The 13022-nt window shown below is 38.6% G+C and overlaps 1 protein-coding gene across 1 annotated transcript in view; it reads right to left on the bottom strand.

The window, feature by feature from the left end:
- FUT8 (fucosyltransferase 8) overlaps positions 1-13022 on the bottom strand; it is a 230396-nt gene that overhangs the window by 72490 nt on the left and 144884 nt on the right. Inside the window, exons 5-6 of the mRNA XM_081088268.1 lie at positions 2968-3083; positions 2686-2848 (exon numbers count right to left, since the gene is read on the bottom strand). Of these exons, the coding sequence (XP_080944394.1) occupies positions 2686-2848; positions 2968-3083 (279 nt within the window). The remainder of the gene's footprint in view (positions 1-2685; positions 2849-2967; positions 3084-13022) is intronic.

The following is a 13022-nucleotide window of genomic DNA, read 5'->3' on the forward strand; positions in this document are numbered from 1 at the left end:
GGAGGTGCTGATTACAAAGGAGCATAATGAAATTTCTTGATGCAGTAGCAATGTTCTGAATCTTGACTAGGGTGGTGGTTCCAAAACTGTGAACATTTGTCAAAACTAATAGAACTATGGACTAAAATATGCTCGTTTTATCATACATAAATTATGCTGCAATAAAGTTGATTCAGAGAGGAAAAAAGAGAATCAGTGTTTCTATCAAAGTCCTAAGAAAGAAAGAACCCCTTCTGAAGAAACAAAAGCCCTTAAGTTTTCCCCCTATAATTGATGTCTTTTTGAACAAAAAAAAAATGATGAGCGATTCATAGGGAAATCTGAACAAGAAAACTGATAAACTTAACCTCTGATTTCTCAGAGAACATAGGCTTTCAGTCCAGAGACAACATAGACACAATGATTTGGGCAAGTATAAAAATGAAATAAAGATTTTTGTGTAAATCATCAGAGGCAAACATAAATGTCTGTCTTAATTTTTACATGTAAAAAACATCAAAATTAACAGTAAGATGGCATAATCTATATATACAAATCTTCTGTACTTGAACATTCATTAAAGGTTATTTCTCTAGTGTTTGATGGTTCTCTGCTCATTATATGTGCCACTGCATTCTAATCTGGCTGCCTAGAGTTAAATTACTACTTTGTGAAGTTGTGTCCCAAGTTCATTATAATTTTTGCAAATGACAGTAAAAGAAATTGGTCTTTGTACCTTGGGTACCTTTCCATTTTTATTTTCTATGAAATCTATAATAATAAAAGGGTAATATGCTAATTAGAGCAGATGTCTTCCAGATGTCATTCTGGACATCCTTCCTGATGAAGCCAGGGCTGGAGGGAAGCAGCCCGGGTCCTGGGTGGTTGCTGGAGGCCAGAGGAGGTAAGCCCAGGTCCTGGGTGCCAGATGGAAGCCGGTGCTGGCAGCCAGGGGAAGGAAGACCTACTCTTGCACAAATTTTGGTGCATCGGGCCTCTAGTATTATTATAATGTGTAATCCAATTCAATGTTATTATTTAACATATACTAAAAGGTAGTGTCAGGAATCATAATTCAACTTACAAAAATGTAACACTGATTTACCATACATCAAGTATCCAGGGCCTAACAGTTTTCATTTGTATGCTGTTTCTACATTTGGTAACAAAATATATGTACAAAATAATTCTTTAAATAAGTACTTTGATTCTCAAGTAATTTAATTAAATCACCCAAACTTTAAACATTCCATCAGAAGTCAACAGTCAAAATTCTCCTTTAAATACCACAGTTTACCCAACTCAAATCCTCTTCGGAGTTGGATTTCCCCATAAAACTGCAATAAGTAAAGCATGCAAACACACAGCTCCAATTAACAGAATCTTGGTACCTAGAATTAGCTTGAAGGTAGAGAAGCATTAAGGGCAGAATTAGTCATCATTTGGTCTAATGGTCTAACTACTACTTGATTGCAAACTAGGCTAAAAATTTCAAAGGGCCTGTCCAATGGCATAATAATTCAATGTCCCTTGATTTCAAACTGTCTTACTTCTGTAGATTCATTAATGTTAAAATGAGTCAAATAAACTGATAGATTTTATTTGTAATTTCACTTACATAAAACAGCAGGTCAGTATTTCAAAATCACTGCAATATTGCTAATGATGTTAATATATATGAATCCTATTGTAATAGGGTAACTCTTTTTCTCTTCACGGTGGTAGGTTGTGTTAATAGAACAATTTTTCATTTATTGTTCACTAATGAGACAGTAATTGCCATTACAGTCCTACTGGGAATATAGACATAAATATAATAGGGCTAACGACAGTTTTCACTGTATTTATAATGATTCTCAGATACATTTTGCTCTGCATAAACACACCAGCACCAAAATGTTTTCTTTTCTATGTAATAAACTGCGTTATTTTAAAAAAAGTGCAAACAGAAGAATTAGGCAGATTTCAGCTTCTTCTTTCTAGCAACTAAATGCAACAGAATGATCCCTTTTATCAAAAACCTGTTCATCTTTAATTACAAACCCTAAAAAGAGGCTATTTTAATGTTTTTAATGTCTGAATTAGAAACATCCTAGTAATTGCCAGCTCAGCATGAGTTCCAGTATATTATAATATAAAACTGCAGATTCCACTTTAAATATCGATTGTATATGAAGGAAATTTACAGATTTCCAAAGTATTGTTGGCTTATACCACTACCTTCAGAATTTACTTAGGGTATACAAATTTCTAAAAATGTTTTATTTATTTACTTTTTAAATATATTTTTATTGATTTCAGACAGTGGAAGAGAGAAGGAAAGAGAGATAGAAACATTAATGAGAGAGAATCATTGATCGGTTTTCTCCTGCACACCCTCTAAAGGGGATTGAGCCAACAACCCAGGAATGTGCCCTGACCAGGAATTGAACCTTGACCTCCTGTTCATGGGTCAATGTTCAACCATTGAGTCACAACGGGCCAGACTAGAAATATGTTTTAAATAATATTGTCCCATGATATATTTTTAGTTGATGAACTACATCTGGCAATTATTATCCTTTGAGATCTCAGGTATTCTCCTACTCCTAACTATGGTAGGCATCATTTACCATCCAACAGGGAAATTACCAAAAGTTCCAGCTTCCCATTCTTAGATTATAATTTTTACTAAAGCCCAAATGAAATGTAAAGTAAAAAGTGTACCTTTCATGATGTCCCAAATCTGACAGAAATTCATCCACATGTCTTTGGAGTTCATTTCCTTCTAAATTCTTTAATTTCTTCAGTTCACTTTGTAGAAAAAACCAGAGCTCTTTAGCTCCATTTGCAATCCTCCTCCTCAGAATTTCATGATCCTTCCCCAGACCTGCAGTCAAAGAATTAGGAGTATCAGCATTTCCAATATTTTGATGAAATAAAATTTTCAATTATTGGTACTAATATCAATATATCGAGGAGAGAAATATATACTGTATAATCACCTACCATTTCTAGTTTGTTTCTTATAATTTTCAATTTGCTCTTTGGCCTTCACAAGCTGCTCTTCTAAAGCACGAATCCTTCCAGAAGCTGGCCCCTGATCAACGGGGCCTTCTGGTATCCTGTAGTTCAGGAAAGAAAAATGTAAACATCTACCTTATAAATTATGCAACAAAATACACGCTTAACAAAGTTACATGCTAAAACATACTTATTGGAAAATGTAGAAGTCACTGAGCCATATATTAGAAGTACCAAGTAAAATTTTCTCTCCAAAGGTATACAATAAAATGTAAACACTGGAATGATACTGAATAATAACAGCAAAAAATAATCTAGCTCGGCTGGAGCCATCCAGGTTCAGCCACCTGGTGTGTAGATGATTGAGTAAATAAATTCATGATCCCTCATCAAAAAAAAAAAATAATAATGATAATAATTTAGCTCTGAGATCTCCTAGGACTTAAGGAACCTTTAGAATTCTCTCCTAAAAAAATTCTCATAATATTGCTTAGAAAAACTTTGCCATCAGTGGCAAAGTGGTCAATCCTTCATTAGTGTTGAGAATAACAAAGGTGAAAAAGAGGGTGACGAAAAGGTTTAAAGGAAATATGAAAGTACATATCTGAACATGTGTCTATGTTCAAATATCAAATGTAAATTATTTCTAAATTAAGCATAATATCAAGCTGTGTAAATCTGTGCTCCAATTTATGAATGCATGACCTTATATTACTAAGTATTGGTTTTATAGGGCAAGACAAGAGTAGAAGATGAAGTATATCAGAAAAAAACTGAAGATTAATGTCCCATTTGTTTGTATCAGAAAAAAAAAAATCAGTCAACAATACAAAATTTTGGAACATAGTGGAAGAACTCCAGGATCCCTTGCTTATATTATCAATCCATCCATAAAACTTCTTTCCCAACTGTACTGGTTTCTAACATGTTTTGTTTTATATGACTTTTGGCAGCATTTTGTCCTCCATTTGGGCCATAAAAGATATCTACATCTTAATTTTGGAAAGCTTCTTTACATGGCAAAAGAAACTTTAAATGTACGACCTAAGTTAAGGATCTTCAGGTGGGGAGACAGTCTTGCATTACCTAGGTCGGCCAAAATTGTAATCACAAGGGTTGCTATCACAAAGTATTGGAAATGCTGATCCTCTCAATTCTCTGACTGCAGGCCTGGGGAAGGATCATGAAGTTGTAATCAAAAGTGTTAGGTGCACAATTACCCAATTTATGAGCACAGATGAAGATTTTAGTACAAAAAAGGAAAAGTTAGTGTGGCTATTAGCATTGAAAATGGAGGAAGGGGTCATGAGCAACAAATGCAAGAAATGCACCTTTAGAAGCTAGAAAAGGCAAAGAAACAGATTCTCCCCTAGAGTTTCTCTAGAGACTGTGGCCCTGCTAAAAAGGTTGGTTTTGCCCTAGTGAAACTCATTTCAGACTTCTGCTTCCCGCCCCCAAATGTAAGAGAATAATTTATATTGTTTTAAATCACAGTCTTTGGTATCTGTTACAGCAGCAATAGGAACTAATATATGTTTGTGTGTGTGTGTGTGTGTGTGTATAATATATATATATGTATATATATATGCATATATATGTATATATGTGTGTATATATATATATAAAAATATATACACACATATATATATCCCACGTTCAAAGGCGTTGTTTACCCATATCTTCAGAAAAAAAATCACTTCTATTGTCGTGGTAAACAACCTGCTTCCCTATTTATAATGGTCTGGCCCTCTAGCAGGCCCTCTAGCAACTTCAGCGTGAAATTATAGCTAATTTGCCTACAAAGGTCAGGAAGCCATAATAATCTGTGTGTGTGTGTGTGTGTGTGTATTATCCTATCTAATAAAAGAGAAACATGGTAATTAGCGTACGACCACTACCCTTCCCATTGGCTAATCAGGGCGATATGCAAATTAACTGCCAGCCAAGATGGCGGCCGGCAGCCAGGCAGCTTGAAACTAACATGAGGCTTGGTTGCTTCAGTGGCGGAGGACTCCAACGTTCCCCGCCTGCAGCTGCAGGCCTCTGAGCTGCAACTCTAAGCAACTATGTTACAAATATAGAAGCTAAACAAAACCCCAGAAACCTGCTTTAATCCGCCGGGCTTCAGCCAGCAGGATCGCAACATTGTTTCAAATACAGAAGGTAAACAAAGGCCAGAAACCTGCTTTCAGCAGCGGAGGACTAAGAGTTGGAGCCAAGCCTCAAAGCTAAAGCTGGCCCAGAATAAAAATAAAAAAAAAAGAAAAAAAGGAGCGGTTGGGAGCTTCAGTCACCCACCAGCCTGAAAACAGCCCTCAGCCCCTCACCCAGGCTGGTCAGGCACCCCAGTGGGGACCCCCACCGTGAAGGGTGTGTGACCAGCTGCAAACAGCCATCATCCCCTCACCCAGGCTGGCCAGGCACCCCAGTGGGGACCCCCACCCTGATCCAGGACACCCTTCAGGGCAAACCAGCCGTCACCCACCCATGCACCAGGCCTCTATCCTATATAGTAAAAGGGTAATATACCTCCCAGCACCAGGATCAGCAAAGCTGAGAGGCCTCCCGGCACCAGGATCAGTGTGACAGGGGGCAGCACCCAAACCCCCTGATCGCCCTGCAGCTCTGTGTGTGACAAGGGGCGGGGCCACAACCTCCCTATCCGCCCTACTCTGTTCGTGACAGGGGAAGGCGCCCCAACCCCCTGATCCGCTCTGCTCTGTGTGTGACAGGGTACGGAGCCCCAACCCCCCTGATGGCCCCTGCTCTATGTGTGACAGGGTGCGGAGCCCCAACCCACCTGATGGGCCCTGCTCTGTGCATGACAGGGGGCAGCGCCCCAACCCCCTGATCGGCCGGCTCTGTATGTGACAGGGGTGGCACCACAACCCCCTGATCCGCCCTGCTCTGTGCGTGACGGGGTGGTGCTGCAACCTCCCCATCGACCCTGCCTTGAGTGTGACGGGGGCAGCGCCCCAACCCCTCAATCGGCCCTACCCTGAGCGTGACTGAGGGTGGCATCGCAACCTCCTGATCCGCCCTGCTCTGTGCATGACAGGGGGCGGCGCCCCAACTCCCCAATTGGCCCTGCTCTGAGCCCGACCAGGGGCTGCACCTAGGGATTGGGCCTGCCCTCTGCCACCCGGGAGTGGGCCTAAGCCAGCAGGTCGTTATCTCCCAAGGGGTCCCAGACTGTGAGAGGGCACAAGTGGAGTTGAGGGGCACCCCCCTCCCCTGCCAGTGCACAAATTTTTGTGCACCGGGCCTCTAGTCTATATATATTATATATATTATATATATACTTATATATATATATGATTTTGCAAAATTATTGTTTAGACTAAATAATGACTATTTTTTCTTCCAAAATCTGTTAGCACAGTGTCTGTCAATAAACTTTATCAGGACTTTGTATCTGGGCTCAGTCATTTTAGAGATGAGCTGTAATCTCAGAATGTCTAGGATATCTATTTTAACCATCACAATCATTTTGAGGAAACATAATTTTTAAATGATACTTGGCAGAACTTCAATTCAGATGTCAACTTAGTCCTCTGATGCAAAGACTCCAATACAGATTTTTGTATAGCTTTTCTAACATCTTTTATATAACAGATGAAGCCAAATTAACTCTTAATTACTTATACCCCTTCAGAATACATGTTAAGTAAATAACCCCTTGTTATAGCTATACCAGAGTAAATAAGGTATTCTATAATTTTCCATGAAACTGTATGCATTAACACTGAACAGAAGCATGAAATATAACCATGTCCCAATCATGAGTGTCCCAGGCCACAGAATTTGAATTAAAAAGCCTTCATTTTTATATACACAAAGTGAATAATGATAAAATGAATAGAGTTGTTAAGGTGCACAATTACCCAACTTATGAGCACAAATATGTATACATTTATAAATGAGGCATTTCCTAGTATATAGTTTTTAAAACTTGGCTCTTACTCTCTTTCTGAATTAGATGACTGGTTTTTAAGAAATAATTTTAAAACAGAATAAAACTATTACCTCTGGAAATTTATTTTGGCAGCAATATGCCACAGGACAAGGATGTCCTTTTTTCCAGAACACAAGTTAGTAATACAAAATTTCAGGCAATAGAAAGATATGTCTAAGTTCTCCTTTTTATCTCATTTCTTCATATATTAGTGGAATAAGAAGGGAAAACAGGCATGAAAAATAGCATAAGATCTTTTCAGCAGCGTTCCATTAAGTACTAAATATAATCTAATTCCAATAAAACAAAAATGCATCAGTGATTTATATTACATTATTATATACAATAATCTAATCCAACTATGGGTAAACTGTAGATTTATAAAAAATAGAAAATTCAATGTAAAAAAAAAAGTACACATAGGACCATTTTTTCCAAACCCCAATTAGAAGAGTCAATCTGCAAGAAAAGTCTCTATGTGAATATTTAGAGAATTATGTGGGGGTTTTTTTTTTTTTGGCTTTTTAATCATACTCACTGCAAAAAATATACAGAACATCTTCTGACCTAGATGCAATAACAGAGATCATACCTTCCATTATGCCTGAAAAAACTGAAAATCTAGGCACAATGTATGAAACAATAGTTTGATAAAACTTGAACCAGAAAACTGATGTCAGATAGATGACAAATAGGTGGTTCCCTCTCAGGGGAAGAGCAACTAGCAACTATTCATAGACAAAATACCTTTGTAAAGATCCGGCACACAGGGGTAAGGCTAAAGCAATCCCTTGGACTACAAAACCTGAGGAAAGCAGCATGAGGAAGGAGGAGCAGCTTCCCTTTGCCCACATTGCTCCTCCCCCAGGTCAGCACAGTGCTGCAGGGAGGGGTCCCCCTGGGCCTGCAGTTTCTCTGGTGGGAAAGGAGAGCGCAAGCTGGACATCAAGCTTCCCTAGCATTCTGCATGATTCCTGGGAGGCCCACTAAGTATGCCTCATGGAGATAACTGGGAAAGTTAGCTAGAGATAGAGAAGGAGGAGGAGCTCACAACAAGTTCAGGGATCTTGGCAAACTGTGTTCCTGCCAGAGGTGGGGCCTCAGAGGATATTCCAATTAGTGGCTCTGGTCATTTGCATAGCTGAGCCAGTGGCCCCAACTGGATAAGGAGTTTAACTGGCAATTCTGCTTGGTTTGGGTCACCAGACAGAAGGCTGTCTTGTTGAAAGAGCATAGCCTCTCCAGCCGTGGGCAAACTACGGCCCGCAGACCAGATCCGGTCTGTTTGAAATGAATAAAACAAAAAAAAAAAAAAAAAAAAAAGATCGTACCCTTTTATGCAATGATGTTTACTTTGAATTTATATTAGTTCACACAAACACTCCATCCATGCTTTTGTTCCGGCCCTCCGGTCCAGTTTAAGAACCCATTGTGGCCCTCGAGTCAAAAAGTTTGCCCACCCCTGCGTCTCTAGCCCCACTGAAGGAGGAAGTCTGGCCTGAGATGCAAGGCAACCATGTAACACATCCTACAGCCCAAAGTAAGTGGCCAAAGATGCCATGTGGCTGCACAGCACACCCTACGGCCTGCTAAAACAGGAAAGCAAGGCCATAGCTCTACACAACAGTGAAGCGTAGCCCTCAGCCCAACCTAACAAGGAAACCTAGCCAGGGACCCAAGACAGCCATAGAGATAATTCTATAGTCCCCTCCAGACAGAAAGCCAAGCCAGCAACACTACCCTACTGTTGAACATAGCCTTCAGCCTCTGCCTCACTAGGTTGCCCAACCAGAGGCTGTGGCCAACTCTGGAGCCCATCTACAGCCCCACTGAGGCAGAGAGCCAAGCCAGCAGCCTCGCCCTGCTGCGGCTCATAGCCACTGGCTCTGCCTGACCTGGGAGCCCAAACAGTGACCGTGGGAAGCCTGAAAGCCCAGCTTATGGTACTGATCAGCATAACTGTATTGAGTTTTATACATTTTCATAAAATAGTCCTGGAATACAAGTTTTCTAGGGAATATAAAAAGAGAGAAATTTCTAAAATTTCATTCCTGCAATTAGTATAAGATTAACATAGAAGTAGTATAAGGTCAAGAAAAGGAAAATTAAAGGTCAATTCAATTAAAAACTTATTTTCAATATCATAAGTGATATATTAATAAATATAGCAATGCTTTAAAAATACATCATGACTATATAGACTCTATTCCAATAATACCAGGTTGGTTTATGATTAGAAAAGCTATTAATGTAAATTTATTGCCTTAATAAATTAAAGAAAATAAATAAAATTACAATCTCAATAAAAACAGAAGAAAAAATCATTTGACAAAATTCATTTATTATAATACACTTAGCAAGGAATGGAAGGTAAGTAAAATCCTTAACTTGATAAAGAGTATCTATAAAAAATTCATAGTAAATATCACATTCCATTGCTCACATAAGCATAAGTATTCCTTTTAAAGTTAAGAACCACTGGCATAGCTCAGTGGTTGGGCATCAACCTATGAACCAGGTCAGGGTTCAATTCCCGGTCAGGGCACATGCCCAGGTTGCAGGCTAGATATCCAGTGCAGGAGGCAGCTGATCAATGCTTCTCTCTCATCATTGATGTTTCTATCTCTCTCCCTCTCCCTTCCTCCTCTCTCTCTAAAATCAATAAAAACATAATTTTTTTAAAAAAAAATTGTGATATTGAGTGTTGGTGAGGATATAGAGAAACTAGAACTCTCATATATTGTATTAGCTTGCTAGAGCTACCATAAAATAACATAAAGTGGGTGGTTTAACAACAGAGTTATTTTTCCACCATTATGAAAGTTAAAAGTCCAAAAATCAAGGTGTTGGAAGGAAGCCTCTCTCTGGCTTGCACTTGGCCCCTGAACTGTGTGCTCACATGGCCTTTCCTCTGTGTCAATGACACCCTGATGTCTCTTTTGTGTATTCAAATAACCTCTTCTAAGGACAACAGTCAGATTGGATTAGTGCTTGCCCCTATGGCCTCATTTTAACTTAATCACGTCTTTTAAAGTCCTACTCTAACTGGGGATGAGGGCTTCAATATATAAATGCAGGGACACACACACACACACATACACACATACACACACACAATTCAGCCCATAATGTATACCAAAAGTAAGGATATAAAGTTAGAACAATCTACTTACAAAATATTGTGAAATCACTCCAAAGTTTAAGATGCACATATATTAAGACAGCCATGTGTCATAAGTAACCACCCTAAAGAAACTACCATGTGTACACAGGAGAAACTACAGGTATCACTCATACATAATTTTGCTTGAATACCACAATGTTGAATGAAAAAAGTCACAGAAGAATAAATATGTATATAGTATGATACACTCATGTAAATTTTAAAAACATTTAAGACATATTTTCATGCATACATCTATAATAATAAAAGCGTAATATGCTAATTAGACTGGACAGCCAAACGATCTTCTAGACATCCTTCCAGACGACTTTCTGGATGAAGTCGGGGCTGCGAGAGCCGAGCCCCTTACATGAATTTCGTGCATCGGGCCTCTAGTACTTAAATAAGAAAGAATAAAAGTGTGGATATGAGGTATTCAACACTCAAAATAGTGATTACCTCTGGGAAGGAAGGAAGGGAAATGTGATTGTGGAAGGGAGTAGTATCTGTGTTTTTTCCAGCAACCTGAAGCAATATATGGCAAAATATCAACATTTTTTCAATATGAGTAACAGAGGCATGGGATTATATTATTTTCTGGGCTTCATATATGTATTACAAATGCTCTTTAATTGCAGAGGCATCCTATATAATAAAAGGCTAATATGAAAATCGACTGAATGGCAGAATGACCGGTTGCTATGATGTGCACTGACCACCAGGGGGCAGACGCTCAACGCAGGAGCTGCCCCCTGGTGGTCAGTGCACTCCCATGGGTGGGCGCTGCTCAGCCAGAAGCTGGGCTCACAGCTGGCAAGCACAGCGGCAGTGGCGGTGAGCCTCTCCTGCCTCCGTGGCAATGCTAAGGATGTCTGACTACTGGCTTAGGCCTAAACCATCATTCAGACATCCCCTGAAGGCTCCAAGACTGAGAGAGGGTATAGGCCAGGCTGAGGGACCTCCCCCTCCCCCGCCCCACCGAGTTCATGTATTTTGTGCACCGGGCCTCTAGTCCCTTAATAAAACTAGATGAAAATTGAGCAGATGATCATCATTACTGCTATTTAACTCCCAACTTCTGGCATCATATAATACTACATATTAGAATATTGTTATAAAAATATCAATTGGAATGTCTCTTATTGAGTTGAGAGACAGAGAGAGAGAAATGGATTCGCTGCTGCTGCACCCATTCATGCATTCATTGGTTGATTCCTGTATGCACTCCGACCACAATCTAACCTGCAACCTTGACACACGGGGATAGTGCTCTAACCTACTGAGCTACCAAGGTTGTTCATCATCTACCTAAAATTTCAGTCATTGCCAAATAGGACTAGAGCTGCTATGATAAGATCATTTAACCCAGTAAAAAGAATCTTTTTAAAAAACGGAAAACAATCTATAAAACGAATCTATAATAGTGGCATCCTGTCAATAAACTACTACAACTAACAAATATGAACTATTTATAAATATGAACTAAACTGGCTAAAAATTGAAATTATATTTAATAACTTACAAATGCTTTTCATTTAGAATTTTAAGTGGCCACTCATGGCACTGAAATATTCCCAGCAAAACCACAAAATGTAATCACAAGCTTTGCCAAGAGTCTTGTCAAATTAGATAGATGGAAGAGCCAGCCCTTTCTCTATTGAGAGAAAATATCATTTTATTCAAATGAACCACTTCTTGTGGCTATATTTATTCTTTTTTACATAATGTGCAAAAATTCAAAATGGAACTCCAAAATGAGTAAAAGGATCAAGTAACATTGTCAGTTTTAACAGAAAAATCACATGGGATAATCTGTACCCAAATTCAGCTGTAAGATACTGTGATATCAACATTAAATAGGTCTCAGGCTCAATTCTCTAAGAAAATCTGTGACCATGTTTATTTTGACAAGTAAAAAGTATAAACTAGACCAGTCTTTCATCATTCAGTACCCAAAAACAGAACAATCTGGAAAGGGAGTTGTCCCTGCTCACTTCAAATAGGACAACACCCCTGTTAAAACAAGGCATTTGGTACAGCTGGTGTGGGTCAATGATTGACCTTTGCCCTATGAACCAAGAGGTCAAGGTTTTATTCCCAGTCAGGGCACATGCCTGGGTTGCAGGCTTGATCCTAGTAGGGGGCATGAAGGAGGCAGCTGATCAATGATTCTCATTATTGATGTGTCTATCTTTTTCTCCCTCTCCCTTCCCCTCTGATATCAATAAAAACATATTTTTTAAAAGGCATTTGGATAAAACTTAAAATGAGGTTAATAAGGGATTGTTTCAATAATTCAAGGTTTTTATCCCCAGATTTTTTTTTTTTTTTTTTTTTATAAAAGTGTAATTGCTTATTTGCTTGTTCGGTGTACTGCATGTTTTCTTTAAATCTTATTTACTTAGAATTACAATGAAGATATAATACATGAATAGAGGTTTCTTTCTTTAAAGATTACATATTATCAATAACAATTCCAGTCCCCATGGACTCTCAGTTGAGCCAATGACTGCTGAGTGGCATGCATTTTTCTAGAAATGTTTTGTGTGTGTGTGTGTGTTGAAATTTACATCTTACATATATTCTATATGTAGCTAAATATGATACATATAGCTACAAAATATTTGTTTCATAGAGACATCATAATCTATTTAACCCACCCTCTACTGAAGTGATTTAGTTTGTTTCTATAACCACTTACTAACTGTTAAGTGCTTATATGTCTCTCTTCTCTCCTATGCTCACATCTGTCAGAACACTATTTTATATCCAGCACACGACACATTTTCTGACACATAGTAGTTGTTTCATGTATATATTCATATATTCATATATAGATATACACACATATGAAGGAACTAACAAACAAATAAGTCATTGGCTATTTATCAGAGCCAAGGGGAGAAAGAAGAATGAGGTAGT

The sequence above is a fragment of the Myotis nattereri genome (genome assembly GCF_964212035.1).
Source record: "Myotis nattereri genome assembly, chromosome: 1".
Lineage (NCBI taxonomy): Eukaryota > Metazoa > Chordata > Mammalia > Chiroptera > Vespertilionidae > Myotis > Myotis nattereri.